The 20565-nt window shown below is 41.0% G+C and overlaps 1 protein-coding gene across 1 annotated transcript; it reads left to right on the forward strand.

Moving 5' to 3' along the window:
• The first annotated feature begins 140 nt into the window (after nucleotides 1-140).
• pnpla3 (patatin-like phospholipase domain containing 3) lies at nucleotides 141-19315 on the forward strand. Its single transcript, XM_026146758.1, has 9 exons — nucleotides 141-454; nucleotides 6591-6823; nucleotides 6905-6970; nucleotides 9567-9776; nucleotides 15773-15833; nucleotides 15947-16120; nucleotides 16211-16343; nucleotides 16455-16562; nucleotides 16771-19315. The coding sequence occupies exons 1-9, from the start codon at nucleotides 268-270 to the stop codon at nucleotides 16991-16993; spliced, it is 1395 nt and encodes a 464-aa protein (XP_026002543.1). The 5' UTR covers nucleotides 141-267; the 3' UTR covers nucleotides 16994-19315.
• Nucleotides 19316-20565: the final 1250 nt, after the last annotated feature.

A 20565-nucleotide genomic window follows, 5' to 3' on the forward strand; every position in this document is an offset into this window, starting at 1 on the left:
ACGCCTTTTTAATAAACAGTGACAGTAGAAATGCACATATGTATATGTACTTATAATACAAATAAATCGATAAGTGGGACATAGTTGCGTTGTTTCGTAACGCTTTTTCTGACAGTCATTGAACGCACCACAGTTTGTTTTTATAGCTGGTTGTTGACTTGTTGCGTGCGTTCCTTCTGGCCGCGCGGCGGTGACAGGCTTGACAGCTTGGTGTCCTGCTCAGTCTTCGTTACCTGTCAGAATACCCCAGCGAGGGAATGCCCCGCTATGTTCGACTTAAGCCGTGGCTGGAACCTGTCCTTCGCTGGTTGCGGGTTCCTGGGCATTTACCATATCGGAGTAGCCAGCTGCCTGCTGGAGAAAGCTCCGTACCTTATCAAAGAGGCCACTAAGCTGTATGGGGCTTCGGCCGGTGCGCTGACCGCCTCGATGCTCGCCAGCAAGGCACCCATAGGTAAGATACAATGCTGGGGCTCGGTAGCCTGAATAATAATGTACACTTAAAATCATATTCATTACCGAATATGATCTGATAGCCTGCTGGGGATATGTATAAATATGGGTTCAGCTTGTGTAGATAGCAGGCGTCTGTAGAGTTAGCAGGCGTAAAGAAAGTTGCACTTGACAAGAGCGATTTAGGTCGATTTCATAAACAACACGAACCTTAAAGTTAGTATGGAACGCCAGGACTGCCATAATGAATTAATTAAATACACCATTAAATAATTAATTAAATGTGGCAATAATTAATTAAAATTGGAATTAATTAATTAAATAAATAGTTATGATATATGTAATTAATTAATTATTGACACATTTAATTAATTATTTATGTATTTCACATTTTAATTAATTATTGACACATTTAATTAATTAATTATTGACATATTTAATTAATTATTTATGTATTTCACATTTTAATTAATTATTGACACATTTAATTAATTATTGACACATTTAATTAATTATTGACACATTTAATTAATTATTTAATGATATATTTATTTATTTCATTTTGGCAGTCCTGACGCCTGGCTCTCATCATGAAATAATTTTATCTGTCAGCCTCACCCATCAAACTCAGGGGGCGGGGTTAACGCTGATCGAGTCAAAACCATTGCTTTGGCCTGGTGGCCATTGTTTCTAGCACACAACAACCGGCATGTGGAAGCTAACAGAACTGAGCTTTGAAAAACCCTGTTTGTGTGTTACCAAATACCGTTTTAATATTTTTTTAGCCGAGAATGTAGTGGTTTAATCTTCATGTGTCTGGTCGGTTTGTCAAGATACAGCCTCTTTGCAAAAGTGTTTCGATGATTTCGGAGATGTCGTCCCAGTCTCACGGCAAAGCGTGGGATAGACCCGCTCGCCTCGCAAGCAATCACACCGACAAAGCGCAGGCCCCGGTACACAGCTGTAGTAACCCCCGCTGACTTCTTTTACTGAGGTTATATTTATCGGTGTTTTATTTCCTGATGTTCTTATGTGTCCTACGTGTTTCAGTCGCCAATTCTGAATTATAACTAACATTAAAAACATGTTGTGGTGGGGCGTGGTCTGCGGGGCCGTGCGGACGCACCTGCACGGCATCCGCAATCACGCCCGCCGTGTTAAAACACGGGGACTGAGGGGTTGGTGGTGGTGTGGTGTGATGTGAATCAAATAAAGTTGGCTCTGAACGTCGCTCTGTGGTCCCGCCGTGCCTTATTCATGCCACATTGGTGCCGAAACCCAGGAGGCGGCATGGCGGGTACCTACCAGAGCCAGGAAAGGAAAGAGCTGGCCGAGATGGTGGCCGAAATAGCGGCCACCCAGCGGAAGCAGGCGGCGGAGGTGCGTCGCCAACAGGAGGAGCTGCGGCAGGAGAGCGAACGCCACCTGGGGAAGATGGCAGAGCTGGCAGCGCTGCTCTGGGCCTGGGCGCCACCCCCACAAGTGTGTCTCGAGGACAGTGGAGGAGCCGTGTGGGTCACCTCGGCAGCCGGAGGTGGTGGACGAGCCACGCGGGGGTCCGAGCCTGCCGGAGGAGGAGGAGCAGCAGCCGGGTGAAGGGCTGCTCCTGCCGGGAGCGGTGGAGGAGCCGCTCCAATCGGAGGCCGAGGACGAGGCGGGCGAGGGTCTACACCTGCCGGAGGCAGAGGAGTCGCTCCACCCGGAGGGGGGCGAGGGGCGGTGCCTGCTGGGGGCGGAGGCGCAGTGCGGGGAGCCGCTCCAAACGGGAGTGGCGGAGGCGGTGGCGGAGCAGCTGTGCGGGGAGACGGAGGTCCCTGCTCCAGGGCAGCCTGTGCAGCCGGAGTTGGAGGCAGAGGAGCGGGACAGCCCCGCTAGGCCGGGGATCGGCGGGCTGGCTAGTCCAGCCTCGCTGCCACCAGTCGATTCTGCGCGCCTGGCGTCTGCCCAGCCGCCTGTGTGCAGGAGCACACGGCCATGCCGGTGGGGCCGTGTCCGCTTGCTACGCGGCCGACCTCCGGACCAGCTTCGCCGTTGCCGCTGGATGCGCGGGCGGCCACCAGAACGGACGCTTCCCCGTCGCTTGGTCGGGGCTGGGGCGCCGATGTGTAGGGGCCGAGTCTCGCCCCAGGTCGCGGGGGGGAGTAGGTTTGGCCGGATCACTCCCCGGCCTCAATCGGGCGATGGGGGTATGTGGTGGGGCGTGGTCTGCGGGGCCGTGCGGACGCACCTGCACGGCATCCGCAATCACGCCCGCCGTGTTAAAACACGGGGACTCAGGGGTTGGTGGTGGTGTGGTGTGATGTGAATCAAATAAAGTTGGCTCTGAACGTCGCTCTGTGGTCCCGCCGTGCCTTATTCATGCCACAATGTTTAAGGAGGAGAGAGAGCAAATCTGTTTAACATCTGATCTTTGGGTTTTTGTTCAGTAATCAGCGTGACCTGTGTATAAACACATAAAAGAGATAACGTTGGTGTTTCCGTCATGTAGTAACTGCTGGCTTTAACTGTACAAAGGTTGTTCGACACTATGAAACACATACAGACTTCATGATGTTCGGCTAATATTTTTATTGTGAATATTAATCATGCTGACCTCGCTCTGTACACCACGCAGCGAGGTCAGCATATCCACGATATCCTCAGCTCCATGAGTTTCCCAGCTGACTATCTAACTGCCAACTATTCCAGAGACGTGAAAATATACAGCATAAAGAAAAGTGTAAGAGACTCAGCAGCAGATTAGAATTACAGTTATACATTTAATAAATCACCAAATGAATCCAAGAAACGAGCAAACCTGTTCCGACAATTTGAATTTGTATTCCCTCAGCTGCAGACTCGCTGCTGTTTAAATGTTTGAAAAGGAAGATTAGATATAAACAAACGTCAAACATAGACTCAGTCTGCCTTCACATTTGATATGAGGCCAGCACGTATAGTGGCCTCAGCAGGCTATTACTGAAATACACGTGCTATATCATAAACTATGATATAAACAGGGAGGTCCTATTAACATGTTTAGTTTTAAAGGACACCTTCCTGCCTTTAGTCTCATTCATGAGCAGTATTCGTTTTCTTCTAACATCCAGAAGTCTGCACAATGTGTTTCATAGTTTGTAACAAGCCTTTGACAGGTAAACATAACATGACCGAAAAAGCAAAAAAAAAAAAGAGAGAGAGAGAGAGAGTGTTGATATAAGAAGAGAAAATTCTCTCAATTATGGAGACAGACAAATGGTTCATTTATGTTTGATGTGTGTTTATTCCTCCCTAAATATCGTCGGTGAAGTTCGCCATGCACGTCAGATTTTCCTGCGCATTTTTATACCTCTGCCAACAGAGAGAGAAAAAAATCACATTCTAACAGACAGCTGGTGCTTAGAATACAGCTGAATAACTATTAAAAAACAGATGATATTTAGATGATAGTTCAGTCTAACACATGTGCCAGTGAACCATTAAACGTCTGTGAAACTATGCAGTTATGAAACGTAACTTTAACCTCAGCCAAACCGATTTGCTCAGTTGTAAATAAAACAGCGAAGTAAACGTGACCCGACAGACAGAACCTGAGTGAATGAAGTCCAGCGTTTAACCACTGAGAGCTAAAACTCAGCTGAGGTTTGAAAGCTGTGTGCTGGTGATTGGACATCAGCCGCTGATGAAGCTGTTCGCCTATAAAGTGCTCTGTAAGGAAACGAGCTCCAGCAGCTCTGCGCTCGGGGAAAACACTATATTTACTTATCTTGTGCAGAAAAATGCGCTGACATTGCGTTATATCGAGCACCGGCTGCCCAGTTAAAACTGTGACTATCACCAGGTAACGTAGGCCTGTTTCTTGAATTAGCAGCAGGTGTTAAACAGCTGACAGATGAGGAGGAGGATGCATGCAGGTAAACTGAGGGTCTGTTGAGCTGATCGCTGGTTTCGTGAGAAAAATGTCAGCTCGTTCTTTATGTTACAGAAGCACAGAGACACAAGACCAGGCGGAAAGAGACGATCGTTCGGTGAAAATGAGAATCTGCGAATGCAACATGTGGAACACGGAGAGTGGAATATGTAAACAAACCGGTTAATGTACCCCCTCGGTGCGCTCTGCATGCTAACTGTTAGCAGAGCTAGTGAAATCTCTGAAAACATCTGAGCACTTTTGCAAGCATGTTCTATGTTGACAACCTGACCAGACATACGTCGCGACATTCGCGGCTAAAACACTGTTAAAAGTGTAGCTGGTGACAGAAAAACGGGGTATTTTAAAACTACACCACCACCATTGCTGCCTGTGATTTGATCTGCATTCTGGGATAACTGGCTGCCCCAAGTCTACACAAGCAATCGATTATCTAGGATCGACCTGTTTTGACTTACTTTGCACGGCAACCAATCAAATGTTAGAGAAGCTGCATGGGCAGCGTTAACCCCGCCCCCTGAGTTTGATGGGTGAGGCTGACAGATAAAATTATTTCATGACGAGAGCCAGGCGCCGGGACTGCCAAAATGAAATAAATAAATATATCATTAAATAATTAATTAAATGTGTCAATAATTAATTAAATGTGTCAATAATTAATTAAAATGTGAAATACATAAATAATTAATTAAATGTGTCAATAATTAATTAATTAAATGTGTCAATAATTAATTAAAATGTGAAATACATAAATAATTAATTAAATGTGTCAATAATTAATTAATTACATGTGTCATAACTATTTATTTAATTAATTAATTCCAATTTTAATTAATTATTGACACATTTAATTAATTATTTAATGGTGTATTTAATTAATTCATTATGGCAGTCCTGGCGTTCCATAAGTTAGTAGAAAGTTGTATACATTGTAAATATACTATGAAATATTTGTATATACGAAACGTTGTTTAAAACATAGGCTACTTATAGTTAAAACCATTTACATGTTAGCATGCAGATATATGAAATAAAGTAATAATAAACGTTTATATCTAAGGAACCTTTCAGATTTCTACAGTAGAAAACAGTAGAAACCCTAAAAAAGGGAGAGAAAACATCAAAACAAAACAATCACATGAAGCCCCCAAGATAAAAATAAATAAATAAATATATAACCTTTTAGAGTGTAAAGCTATTAAACCGGATCATTGGGGCAGTTCCACATGTTCCACATTAAATGTACTGTAAATTCACTTGTAATAATAAATAATAATGGACTGCATTTATATAGCGCTTTTCGAGACCCTCATAGCGCTTTACAATTCCACTATTCATTCACACACTGGTGGAGGCAGCTACAGTTGTAGCCACAGCTGCCCTGGGGCAGACTGACAGAGGCGAGGCTGACATATCGCACCGTCGGCCTCTCTGGCCAACACCAGTAGGCGGTAGGTGAAGTGTCTCGCCCAAGGACACACCGACCGAGACTGTCCGAGCCGGGGCTCGAACCGGCAACCTTCCGATTACAAGACGGACTCTCAACTCTTCCCATATGGAAAAGATATATATAAATCTTATAAAGTTTGTATCTGTCTTGTGTGAAACTTGTATGTAAAGCATATAAGAGTGAAAACAGATATAAGATCCCTTGAAAAATTATATAATGAAACTTGTATGTTTTGGATACTTACGAAAACAATGTATGAAAGTAATGAGAAAGTGGCCACTTTCATGAGTAAATCATGTAAGCCTTATATGATTTACTCATGAAAGTGGCCACTTTCATGAGTAATCACATATCAGTTTTTACTATTTCTTTTCCATATGGGTTGAGCCACCATCGCCCCTTAAGCACAACTAAGAGTGTAATAGTCTAGTAGCTAATTTCTGTTCAAGGTTACATATTACTTGTCAGTAACTTGAGACCAGTAGTACTATAAACTTAAGACAGCAATTCATATATGTGCAAGGCTTATACAGAGCAGGCAGAGAATGTCTTTCATTGATATACATGTATATATATGTATAGGTTGTGTTCAAATGGGACTGGCTCATACCACAACATGACTGTGCTTGAGTCAGAGGCACTCTTTCACTTTCTTTCTCATGATGAAGCAATCATTACAGACCGATCTCATCTGTAAACCTAGACTGACGCCCAGGTTATCATCGATAGCGTCAGACAATACTGATACAGGTTTAATTAGTGTGTTTTCATTCCCAGCTAAATGCTGTGAAGATGTGATTGAGGTGGCTAAGGAGGCCAGAAAGAGAAACCTGGGCCCCCTGCATCCAACTTTCAACCTGATTAAGGTGTTAAGGTCTGGCCTGAATCGCAACCTGCCCTCTGACGCACACACCCTGGCCTCAAAGCAACTGTGCATCTCTCTGACCAGAGTGAGTGATGGGGAGAATGTGCTCGTGTCAGAGTTTGACTCCAAGGAGGAGCTCATTCAGGTGAGGACAAAGAGGTGGTGGGTATATTCCACATAACAGGGAATGGGTGTTCTGTAGTTTAACCTTGTGCTCTATCCACAGGCGCTCATCTGCAGCTGTTTCATCCCCATCTACTGTGGACTGATTCCTCCGTGCTTCAGAGGAATGGTAAGTTTGCTTCTTTACATGTATGTATGCGTGTTTCTGCTTTGGGGAAGCAGACGCACACATGTGACTAAAAAGAACAGAAAAAGAAGAAGGAAGCTTGAGCAGTGAAGAAAAAATGTAGCAATAAGCAAAGTTGAAAAGCGCTGAGTGGATGCAAAAGAGTGTAAAAAATGTTATTGAGACGTGGCTCGTCTTGTATAATCACATTTGATTTTAGCTTCTTTTAAGCATTAAACATGAAGAAGGAAAATACACATTTAATATACAGAGTAAAGACTGTGGGATGGCTTTGTGTAGTAGTCAATCTGAGCAGTGATAAAGAAGCTGCAGGTCCCAGCATATAGCTGTTTGCTTTACTGTGACTTATCAGCAGCTCTTGGACTTTGGCAGCAATCTCATTCAGTAATCAGCTCAACTCTCCTATTACCACAATTATAATTGAGACACTCATGACTGGATTTAGATCCAGTTATAGAATAATATAATAGCAAAATCACAAAAGTGGAGTTCATCATAGTCACAGCAGATAAAAATAATAAACCTGATAACAAATCAAGAAATGTAACATCTTCTAGAATTCAACCCCATTTCCTTGAAATTGCCTAACGAATACACAAACATTAAGTGTGTTGACTGGATTATGCTAAAAATAATGGAGATATCTGGCAAATTACAGCTATGGTAACACTAATCACATAATTAATACGACCATATAGAGAAATGAATGTAGAAGCTGTTGGTTTGTTGACTTACATTCTGAAGCCTCTGATTTAATAAACAGATGATTAATATTTTCAAAAGAATGAAATGTATTCAGGAGTGATTTTCACTGACTTAGCCGAATGTGCTGACGTAACATGTATTGAGAAAAGTCAGTGCTTTATGAATGGCAGAGTTTAGAGTCAGACTCCTTTGGAGTCAGCGTCTAGTAACCTTGAATGATATCACACTTTCAGGGACTTACTTGGACTTTTCCCTTTCGGCTCTTCACTTGTCTGAGGAAGCACAGGCTTTGCTGGGACTTACAACGTACAGTGTGTTAATTTAGAGTGAGATATCTAAATGACTGTAAGTGTTACGTTCACAGTAAAATGCCTGTTCTGAACTTTTTAAATCTGCACCTACAAATGTCATTCAGAAGAGAAACTAAAACTACAAGTGAAACTAAAAAGAAACTTGACTGTTGTTATACTGAGTTATACTGAAGTTCAGTTGATATTGGTGTCGTAAAAATGACAGCAGGGCTGAGTTACTCCACATTTTTGTAGTTTAGTGATAATCAGATTCCCACTATCAGAGAATGTCAATTTTCAGTTACACTTACAGTTCATACATGTTTCATTTATTAAAAATGAAAAGAGTCCAACAACAAACACTGATGTTATAGAAATGCCATGTTTAGCAGACATGGTGGATTAATAATAACAAGAATGTACTTTGATTTACAAAAGGGAATGAAAGTCTTAAAGAAAACAGAAAAAACAAATAATATTGAAAATCCTCAAATAAATTGTGTCAGTTAAAATTTATTTAAATTCTCATTTACAATTGAAGCAGCTGACATGTCAGTGTGATAACAAAATCTAAAAGCTTTGTAATCAAAGATAAACACAGTGACAAAAATCAGGGTCCAACTTAAAAAAATAAAATTCAGTGTTGTAAATGAATATAGGCATTTATAATGTGTAAAATCAAATGCAGTTGGTACAGTCAAAGATTTGTAAACTCCATCCAAACAACAAAACAGGACACCTGGTTTCTTTTCACCCTGTGTAGACGTTGTTGTCTGAAACTTGGTGCTGAAGTTCAGTGTGAACACAGAAAAGGGAGTACAGCTCAGTAAGCTAATGTGCGATTTCACTGAACTGTGTGTTCCACGGCTGGTTGTGTATGCACATGCAGACAGATGTCTAACATCAGGTGTAGTTTTCTAATAAAGTTCTTTTTTTTCACTTTGCCTGAAATGTTTGGGAACGTTGTTCTGCCACAGATCTGACTCCAGTCGGATGTCTCCAAATACTAAAGAAACAAATAAAAAGTGCTAAAACCTTTAAAACCTTTAGCTATTACTATTAAGGAAATTATAACAAAATTGTAACAAAATAGTAATTATAGCATATTTAAGTTAATTAAATACACTCGTGTAGCAAAGATTCATTTAAAAAGAACATCATGTTTTTACTCTGTGTGCACAGTCAACTGTTCCCTTACTGACCTACTTTCCGTCACGCTTTTAAGCGCTTTAAATGAGAAAACCCTGCTTTCGTATCCCATTGGTTGAGAGAATGAAATGTAATCAGAATTTTTCATTACATAAAAACTGGGTAAAGTCTTTAAAATTGTGTGAAATGTGAAGCCTGGGTTTTAATATTGTAAGTGTCCTGTGTGATGGTAGGTGAGAGCAGCCACAGGAAAAATTAGATGGTGGATCAAAATGTGCATACCAAAAAAGTTTGTAGTTTGTGCATGGCCCAGGTATCAGGGTATAGCAGAAATGAATAGTTTCCTTGTGCTTCATTGTGGCCTGTTCTATAAATGACAACCAAGAGTGATGTGTTTATTCCAGGTATATTGGTAACTGTCTGTGTGTGTTCAGCGTTATGTAGACGGTGGGATCAGTGATAACCTGCCTCAGTCAGAGCTGAAGAACACCATCACCATATCTCCTTTCTCTGGCGAAAGTGACATCTGTCCACGGGATAAGTCCACCAGCTTTCATGAGCTGCGTTTCACTAACACCAGCATCCAGATGAACATGGGCAACATGTACCGCCTCAGCAGGGCTCTCTTTCCACCAGAACCCAAGGTAGGTACCTGTGCAGCATTAGCACACTGGAGGCGATGTACTCGTTGTGCATTGCACTGAAGCTGATGGTCAGTTTCTTGCAGACATTCCAGGCTTTGGTTGCGTAGGCCATGTAATGTATTTACTACCAGGCCATATGTCAATCAGCAGTATCTTGCACTCTCACTGATAGTCGCTTCTGTCACATGTTTTTAAGTAGAGAATAGAAGGAAGGAGACCCCTACTTAAGATTTTCATCTTTTAAAGTTGAAAATCTAAAATAACAAAACAGTAAATCAATCATTCTTTCACCTTTACAAGGATTAACAATAGTAGTAAAAGCATCTGTGCGTAGGCAAAGGGTCAATCCTTTGTCACCAGACAAGAACCTCAGAAGCGGCGGTCTTTGATGGTAGGGCTGCTCGATTATGGCAAAAATGATAATCACGATTATTTTCACTGAAATTGAGATCACGATTATTTGACGATATTTATTTAACCCTTTAAGACCTACTATAGAACCAAGTCCACCAGAGCTTATATTATTTTATTTATTTTTTTTACATGCTGTAGTGCCATTTGTGGGAGCATTTCAAGTTGCTATACATCAATACAACTGTTATAGCCCATATTTTAATAATATGTATGCATTAAGTCCATAGTAATTACATAAATTGCAAAAAAGTGCAATAAACTAAAAAAAATTGAAAATCGCTTTTGTTTTGTTTACATATATTTCTACTTGGAGAAATTCAAGAGGTTTATCCCTCAAAACTTTAAATACAATAAAGTTGCAAAAAATAGTTTCCCACCACGGGAAATTTACTTTGAGTGTCTTCATAGTTTTATTTTGGAGATACAGCAATTTTTATATACTGCAGGAAAAACAAAAAACAATCCTATGATGCAAATTTGCAAAGAAAACAGCAGGTGCATCATTTCACTGTGGGAAGTGTTACGAACAGCTGATAGGAACGGCAAAGCGTGTTTCTGGAATATTATGTTTTTGTTCCTGCAAGAGTTTTTTATGCAGTTTTTGCAAAGCTATATGTGGAAGGAAACCGTGACCGAGGACAAGCTGATGGCATCAGATGTAAGTACAACTCCTCCGGTTTCATATGCAAAACAAATCATTGCGCTAGCTTACACGGTTCAGGTTCTACAGGGATTTAAAAATAGTTACACAAAACGGAGCGTGCTGCTCTGATCAGTTTTAAAGGGTTAACAATGACTTTAAAAAATAATATAAAATAGTGTGCAACACCACTGAAGTTTTTTTCTTTTAAACTCTCTTTTCAACCAACGGCAGTCACTCTCCAAATAACTTCTGCTTAGCTTTCCGAGCTTCCCTCGGGTCCTCTTAATCAGCGGTCTCCAACCTTTTTTGCGCCACGGACGGTTTATGCCCGACAATATTTTCACGGACTGGCCTTTAAGGTGTCGCGGATAAATGAGGGAGGGGCTAATAATCGGCTCAGTCATTTTTAATGATCGTTGAAAGCCCAGATCGTAATCGTGATTAAAATTCAATTAATTGAGCAGCCCTATTTGATGGAGTCGCCAAAGCCTGGAAAGCGTGTGTAAAGCAGCTCTGAGACACTGCCAGCAAACTAAGCACCACTCAAGTGCTGTTTGAGCATCTCCCAGCAGCAAGGTAAAACCTGCACCACACACCTCTGCCATGGCCTCAAACCAAACATAGCTGTGCAGTGTGATGGAAGAGACATTGGGAGCACTGGTGGTTGAGCCTCGGACCCAGTGTAAACCACTTTCTCTGTGTTTTCTAGTAGCCTAGAGCACAACACCTTCTTCCTGTATTTACCTTTGTTGCTCCCGCCCCAGAAGCATCTGGCCACTGAGCAGGCTGAAGTGTCGCATTTTGGTTTGCTTGGAGTTCACTTGATTTTTCTGTGTGAAAACGAACCAAAGCACAGGAAAAAGCTACATGTTTACAAACCCGTCAGCTAATTCAGAGTAATTCAGAGTAAATGAACTATAACTATGTGAAAACATTGATACGCAGACACGAATCAATACTAAAAATGACTCATTTGCGACAGTATCGTTACCAACAGCGCAGCCTTTGGCTCTTCCAGCTAACAGCTTCCCTGCAGGTAGGCATACAGGAGCTGCTCTGACTCAACCACCGGTTTCAAAAGTCCTGCTTTGAAGCACTGAGATGAGCTTTGCTGCCATTTGTTGCAAAAAAAGCTGTGACGAGAAGGGGGTGGGGCTTACTCTGAGACCGCATGCTCATTGGCTGCTGACTAGTGTTAGCCCTTTGTTAACCAGTAAGTTTTTAACCAGCTGGCTTTGTGCAACAGATAAATTGAATCATATTTTCAAAATGTACTAAATATTTATATTCAGTATGACCAAAAATGTTTAGAGACGTGAACACAACCACAGCTGTCACCATATGGTGGCTTTTATATGGAACGCAGGTTTAAGACACCAAACTCTATGTCAGTGCTTTTAATGTGAACACCACTTTATGAGGAATTTCAGAATCAGAATACTTTAATAATCCCTAAGGAAATCATGTTTCAAGACGTGACCCCATGAAACATTAAAGTTAGCTGTTTAACACGCAAAAAACAGCAGAATTAGCTGCCTGTGAAGTTATGTTTAAGGTAACAGCTAGCAGCTATGGTTGATAGTAAACTGACAAAATTACTGTGGGAGCTGGGCAGCTAATTTGATTAGCTCTGCTGACGGTTAATAGACAGCGTCAATGTAACGCTGTTAAGCTTCAGATAAACAATGAGAAAAATCTACAACAACTAGACAGAAATAATGCAAGTCCACCTTATAACTCTATATCTGCAACAAAATATGGTGCAAAGTCATTAGAAGCTCAGCGCTACCTCAGACTACCTATTGTCGGATTTTGTGCTTTTTTGCATTACCTAAGAGAATCTTTAAATATTTGTCATATATCTGTAGTGACTCTCTGTGCTTGTATATTGTAACATTTACCTACTAACTGTTGTCACAGTGGCTGCTCTGCAGGAGAAGTCAAAGTGGTGTTGTACACTATCTTTCATTTTTATTACAGTAGTTGTTCTAAGTGCCTCAAGTGAACACTATGTACAGTTGATTTTCCTGATGTCTGTGCCACAGAGGTCCTATGGTGCTGAATGCAACATTAACCTAAATCTTAAAACATCTGTTAAATGAATATCCCCTGAACAGAAATTCCCCAAAATTCTCAGATTTGGTTTTAGGCCTTTAAGTGCCTTTTTAATGTAATTGTTATTATTCAAACTGAAGCCAAGTTTCCTTTTGTTATTTCCTGCCACTGTGATGACTGTCAGTTAACCTCTAAGATAAGGTGACCTTTGACCTTGTTGCAGTACATCTATTTGCTGTATCATTGCTATATAGCCTCACCCCCTTATCTGGGTCCTATGATTTTGTCAATGAGCTCACTTATCTGTGTCTGGGGGATGTGTGTGTTTTTTCCTGGAATGACATCACTATATCACTTCACCTGAAAAACAAGTGCACACATTACATGCCTGAACAAAGTGAGTCCTTAATACAAACATACAGGCTTGGCAAATATGTGTCTCCTGTGGCCTGACCATCCCAGCCAATGAAATGAGCATCTCCTAACAATGTCACAGCTTGCTGGTATTGAAGCTATTACACAATAAAACAAACTGACAGTAGACCTAATGACACGACTCTGTACCTTTCACTTGCCAAAACACTTTAATAGCATAACAATGAAAGGCATGTATATTTAATTTTAACAATGCTAAACTGTATATTAGGAAGTATTTGACCTTTTTAGGGAGATTGTGTCAATATTACAGTATTACAATTCCAACAAGCTTAAAAGTCAACGTCTTGGTGTGACCACCTTCATGACTCCTTCATTTTTGATAAGATCATCAACGCCAGTAGCTGAAATACAGCGTCAAACCATGACAGACCGTGTTTTACGGATTGCTGTATACACTCATATTTACATGTCTCCTGGCTTCCAACATTCCAAGACTCCTTTTCAGTTCACTTGATATGTAATTTATTTCTTTTCCCCATTTCCTTTCCTTGAAATGACTTTCACTGAGATAATTTCTGACGAGGCTTTGGTGAACAATAGATGGATCAACTGAAAGCCCACATGCAATTCTCAGGTCCTCTGGCAGGATTTGTTTACTTCTTAAGGTCATGACATTTAGGTACCAAGTGTCTGCTGCAGATAGGCCAGCCATTTCTTCTTTTGTCTTCCACTTTCCTCAAAGACACGCTGCACACCATGCCATGATATGCCAAGTTTTCAGCTAATAGCTCTTTGGAATCACCTTTATTGGTACAAAAGTACTACTTGACACCTTTCAAGATGTTATCTATGACAGAGATTCTACGTTTTTTGCTAGTATAAACATAACACAGGTTCATCCCTTGAGTTAGGTGCTTATTTATCCTTGAATGACTCACAGCTCAGGTTCAAGTGGCTTAGCAAACAAGAAAAAACACCTGTTCGGGTACTCAGGTACAAGGACTTGAGTGAAAGTGAGTGAAAAAGCAGCCAATGTCCAAAGAAAAACTTTTAAAGACCTTCAAAACCCCACAGAACTGTTGCTCAAGAGTGTTAAAAAATTCAAGTCTGACTCCTTGGAAGCAAAATATAAATAAATTAGGAGTTATACAGATTCAGACACAGTACTGTATGACAGTTATGGAAGATGCCAATAGAAAGCAATGAGTCACAGTTCCCATCAGAGGAAAGACATGCAGGGAATGAAATGAACTTGCTTGCTTAGTGGAATATCTTAATGGAGCAGCTTGTGGTATGGAGCTCAGGTCCAAGAAGACAAAGTTCATGACCAACAACACCCAGGCAACTGAGACCAAATATTCAGTGGAGGCTGGTAACCGTGAAGACTTCCAGCTACCTCGGTTCAGTCATATCAGGTGAAAAATTAAATCCTGAGATTTTGGCAAGTATACCAAAGACAACAACTGCAATAATAAGACGTGAGGCCAGCCAGAGAGAAACATCTGATTGCACTTACAGTGTCAATCTTCGCCTATGAAATGTACACACTCACAGCAGAACTTCAAACAATGATTAGATGCTGCAGGAAGATTTTAAATATATGAAGGCAGTGCCGCTTCTGGAATAATGTCCACAATGTTCACATGTGGATTTTTCTTTGCATGAACTTTGTGTAAGGACTACACTTCTCCTCCAGAGTCGACTCAGAGACATGGACGACCCATATCTGTTTTTAATGCAGTGCGACCTGAGAGCCCAAAGATCACGGGCAACCAATATTCAGTTCTGGCCTTGTCCCTCGCACACAGAGACTTCTCCAGGTTGTCTGAATCTTCTGATAACATTATGAGCTGTAAATAATGACATAGTCAGCCTTCAGAATTTCACCTTGAAGATCACTATTTTGAAGTTGTCCCATGGACTAGTTCTTTTTGGGCGTGCTCAGATTGGTATACCATAATTTGTAGAAACATTTTTGCACACTGGTAAACCTCTGCTCATCTTTGCGTTCTTAAACTCTGCTTCTCTAACATCCTGTTTTTTATACCAAATCGCTTACTGACCTGCTGTCGATCAACCTAATTACTTCATTTTAGTACCACCTACTTTTCCACCCTTTGTTGAACCATCCTAGCTTTTTTATGCCTTCAAATCCATCCATCATCTTTTTCTTATCCTATTCATGGTCCCGGGGGGCTGGAGCATATCCTAGATGACATAAGAGAGAGGCAGACAACATTCACACTTACATTCACACTTAGGGCCAATTTAGAATCACTAATTAACCTAACCCCACTAACTTCACGGAGATGGAGAAGCTAGAGAACTAGGAGAGAACCCATGCAGACATGGGGAGAACATGCAAATTGGTGGGGGGTGGATCTTGATATATCTATGATGATATTTTTTATGAAGAAGTAAAATGTCTTATTGTAAATATTTAACTTTTTTCCATTTTGAATGAATTGCAGCTTTATTAGATATATTTTCTGCCTCCCGTCCACAGGTGCTGGCTGAAATGTGTCAGAGCGGTTATAAAGATGCTCTACGCTTTCTTGAAGAGAACAGTGAGTCCTCTATTCCTTGGTTGCTTTGGTCATTCTCCAACTTACACACTTTCATATCAGCCTCTAGTTTGACATTTGGACTGTGTTACCTATGTGGTGTTTTTTGGTTGCAGACCTGCTTGCACTGGAGTGTCCCACTGCTGGCCCTTCCCTGCCAGAGAGCTCGATCAGCTGCTGCAACAATACTGAAACAACCAAGGAGTGGGTGCTCCGAAGGCTCCGACTACTTCGTAAACAGCACTGTGGGGTGGATGAACACATTAGTCTGCCTACTTCAATCAAGAAAGGTAAGGTATCATCCCAGAATAAGCACAGATTGAATCATTCTTCTTTAAAATGTTTAAAGAACTGCATCCTATTCTGTATGTGGCTGTCAGTGTTCTGTGAGGCCTGCCAAGAGAGATCCGGACTGTATGGCAGGGTATCTGGGATGCTGCCAGTAAGGGTGGCCTCCTACATGCTCATGCCATACACACTTCCTGTACAGTCAGCATACTCAGTGGCCCAGAGGTAAGACAGAGGTCGCATCAATAACGGTATATCACTTTTAACCAAATGAGCTTTGAACTTAAAATTAGCTGGTGTCAAATCCGTGACCATTACCACTTTGCTTTGGACCAGGTTTGTAGAGTGGATCCCAGAGGTGCCCGCTGATGTCCGTTGGCTGTTTGAGGTGGCAGGTGATGTTTACAGACAGGCCTGGAAAGGAGAACAAGCCAGCGCTATGAGGTGACAGAAAATATGGCATACAGAGTCATTTTCAAACAAACGTTAGAGGTTTAGCGTCAGACGCTTTCAGACATGTCCTCTTTCTAATAATCTGAAAGCTGGAAAAATATCTGTCTTCATTTTTTTCTGTTTTCACTATTCTCATTGTGGAGTCCAGATCACCTCTCACTTCTATACATGAATCTTGTTTCCATTGCTTTTTGTACAGTGAGCCCTGCCTGAGGAAATGCCTGAGTGTTCCACCGCTATCTTCGGAGTGCGGGCCCAGTCAGAAAGATATCCCACCTGCTCTTTCCTCTGTCGAGCTCCACAGCAACTACTGGGAAATCCCCAAATCTGCCTTCTCCGCGTCTCATCAGAGCCATCCAGCCATCGATCCCTCCTCCCCACAGGATGTCTGCTTCTTTGTTGGCATCCAAGATGAACCATAGAACGTTCACAACAGTCAGATGCTCCAGGACCTGAACTTTAACAGAAACACGGTCTAATGTCAGCTCTCTTGTTGAGACAAGGATGGATCGATGGATGGTAGAAATTTTAGCCAGTACTCACTGGTGTGTATCTGTTTTTTACACTGACTCTGAACACTCCATCCAGTGCAAAGAGTATTGTACTTCTGTGATGTGTTTTATGACCTAAATCGGTGCGCAGCACAGTATGATATCTATCTACTTCCCTAAATATTTTTAGGTTTAAAATATGCATTCATAGGAACCATCCCAGTGCATTCAATGACAGCTTCTTTCTTTCCCTTCAAATATTGACTCCTTCTTCATTTCACCACGCTGATGGACTTGTACCGTTGAGTGATATGTCCAAGGTTTGTGGTCCCAATCACTAATTTAAAGTTTTTTTCAGTATATAATGATTTTAATTTTCTAAATAATTAATACTCTACAGAGTAAAACGGGTACCAAAGAAGGCGGGGCTACCGTGTGAAGGTGTCCTTTGGTTCTCAGTGCGATCAAATTCCAGAGAGACTGATTGTATTCAGTATAATGTGAAACTAGGGAGTGAGACCTCAAAGTCATCAGGAGTCTTTTTTTAGGTCATAGCTGAAAGCTGTTTTACTAAAAAGAGACTTTTTGCAACTACAGGGGTCAGTCTGTGGTGGCCTTTAAGGAGAATGCAAGTTTAAGGCACTTCCTTATTGCCTTTTAAACCTGAAATCTATTTATTATATATAAAGGCTCTAATATTACAAATCTTGGTGCAACAATCCTTAGCATTAATCCAGGTGACCTTTCCAGGATTTTTGAGTAAAACCAAGTTGTTCACTTAATTGGAACTTTTAACTCTTCGTCATTGCAGCTGTCTTGTATTAGTAAATCTCTACTGCATAAGGAGAGGCTATTTCACATGATTGGGCAGAGTTATGTGTGATGATGGGTCTGGGGTAAAAAGCTGTTCCTGAGACTGGTTGCCTATTATTTGGCGACTCTTCTAAGCTGATGATGACCTGGATGTGATGAGTGTCTGAGAATGTTAGTGGTTCTGTTTTGGCAGCGGTGTCTGTAGATATGTTCAAGGGAGAGAAGAAGGCAGCCAAAGCTGTTTTGTGCAGTAGTAATGACCCATGCCCAAATTACTAGTCGGCCACTGAAACCTGAAATGTTTCTGCTAGAGAAAATGCACTGAAGCTGACATTTTCAGGTTAAAGGCTGGTTCTGGTCCTGGGCCAGCTAGGCAAAGGGGAATGCAATCAGTAGTACAAGTCACATCAGCCCATTGCTTCTGGCCAATAATGCAGTGCATAGGCTGAATGCTGATTGGCTGAAAGGAAGCGTAAACTGAAAAGGGAATGACCACAGCCTTAATCTGCAGTACAAAGAATTTCTTTGTGCACTATGAACTCTGTAATTCCAGCAAAAGGACCAACAGAACCACAAACAAGAGTGGCCCATGTTCCAGTTATTAAACAGTACATGTATGTTTTTAAACTATAGCAGCAATGTCAAGTTGTTTGCATCTGCAAAGTGCTCTGTAGCACCGACACAGTACCGTGCTGGAGCCAATACGTTCCATTTTTATAGGACAAACGCACAGTTTTAGCATGGATGAAGACATGGTCCAGTACACCACAAAACTTTACAAACTTTTAACACTTTAGACATTGCACAGGCACAGTATTCAGACATGCCATTAAACTGTCTTCTGTAGGCGATAATAACTCTCCCATAACATATAATTCAGTGTTAAATAAGTAACAGTCGGCTGCCTGAAGCCCGCCATACAATAATGGCTTTTATATCTAAGTTGCAGCTCACTGTAAGTATAACTTTCAGGGTGACTGACTTGAAATGGAAAAGTAATGTTAAATATTGAGATGTATCTACCAAACAGCACAAGTCATGTTATTCACTTTCAAATCATTTTGAGCCATAAAGCCAGCGGCAGACCTTTGCTAATGGTTCCAACACTGAAGCTCAATAACCGCCATCAGATGTGGTTATTGAGCTTCTTCCTCTGTAAGGTGACCAAACTTTTGCACATGTCACAGTCACAATTTTTATTTGTTATATTATTAAGTTCAAAATTAAAAGATAACAGTGCAATGACCTTTGAAGACAGGCTTGTTTTAATTCCCTTCTTTTAAGTATAAAATATCAACTCAATGTGCTATTTCCCAGAGATTTGCTGGTATTTACATGGTCAGACCTTGAAATATTGAAATGTTTTGTTTCCCGCAAATGTAATTTGTGTTAAGGCACTGTGATATTTCAAGATTAAACAATTGATTCCATTGCTGTAAATGGTAAATGGACTGATTCTTATATGGCACTTTTCTACTCTCCTGGAGTACTCAAAGCACTTTATACAACATAAAGCCACATGTGGTCTCAGCCACATTTGCACATGAGGCTGTGAAACACAAAGATTCATCCTGACACAAGAGAACTTCAGAAGTCATTCGCAACAACGGGAGAAAGTCCCAGAAGGATTACAATCTCAGGAGCAGTCCATAATTCAAGTGTGTATGGTAGAGCAGACACCTGCAAGTGTGACTAAAATATGATCACAAAACAACAAAAATATGCACGTTCTATATATAAAGTCAAACACGGAGAGTTCCTGCACAAGTGCAGTGATTTTGACTGGATGGCTGATATAGTTTTGAAACAAACCTCCTCATTCTTCATGCAGCGCATGAAAAAACCTGCTCTCCTCTTTCTCCAGGTGAAGAACACCTTTCAGCTCCAGGCCCTATTTGATTTAGAATACTTCTTGATGTTCCTGAGTTTGTTGACTATTTTTATTTTTTGTTTTCTAATATTATTAAGGCAAAGTTTGTCTTTGTGACATGACATGCGCTAAAGCAAATCTGATTAATATCTGACTCTAATGGAAACAATAAAAATAGTTCATGTTGTATTGTACTCTGATTACCTTATTTTAATCTGTGCAGCCTTTTCCTTTACCATAAATGTATGTACACAGGAAACACACAGACCTCTTGCCTTGCAACTCCTCCCACGTGGCCCTACTAAGCCAATCAAATGCTTTATTTAGAGCACGTGTGAAAATGGAAAACTATTGTTGGACTGTAACTTCTTTGTTTTATTTGACAGCCAGTTGATTACCATGTGCAGACACGGATTCAATTCTTAGGCTACTATAAAATACATTGCATTGGATTCCTATCTGCATGTGAGTTAGTAGCCCCAATGAATAATTATAATTCAGTTTCATGCACTGCAGACAACCCCAGAGTGATGCATGAATTCATGCAAAATGATAGTATGTTTATTAACACGCAAACAACTAAAGATCTGACAGAAATGTTTTCTTACATGTCAGCTGTTACACATACAGGAAGGAATCGTTTGTAATAAGGCAACTCCCTGGATATCTTGATGCATGCTCAATCATCCAGGTGAATCCAGAAAGGTTGATTCTGTTCATCTGGATGTTTTCAGTGGGAGGAACGTTTGGTCAATCATCCAAGTGTATACTTCAGTCAATGTTTTTCCCACTGAAAACGCTACGTCCAGATGAACAGAAT

Source organism: Astatotilapia calliptera, chromosome 17 (assembly GCF_900246225.1).
Source record: "Astatotilapia calliptera chromosome 17, fAstCal1.2, whole genome shotgun sequence".
Taxonomy (NCBI): domain Eukaryota; kingdom Metazoa; phylum Chordata; class Actinopteri; order Cichliformes; family Cichlidae; genus Astatotilapia; species Astatotilapia calliptera.

Bases quoted from the DNA above. Each gene is read 5' to 3' on its own strand.
- pnpla3 (XM_026146758.1), top strand. From the start codon at position 268: ATGTTCGACTTAAGCCGTGGCTGGAACCTGTCCTTCGCTGGTTGCGGG. The intron at 455-6,590 runs GTAAGATACAAT...TTTCATTCCCAG, and splicing joins CGCCAGCAAGGCACCCATAG to CTAAATGCTGTGAAGATGTG. The intron at 16,563-16,770 runs GTGACAGAAAAT...CTTTTTGTACAG, and splicing joins GAACAAGCCAGCGCTATGAG to TGAGCCCTGCCTGAGGAAAT.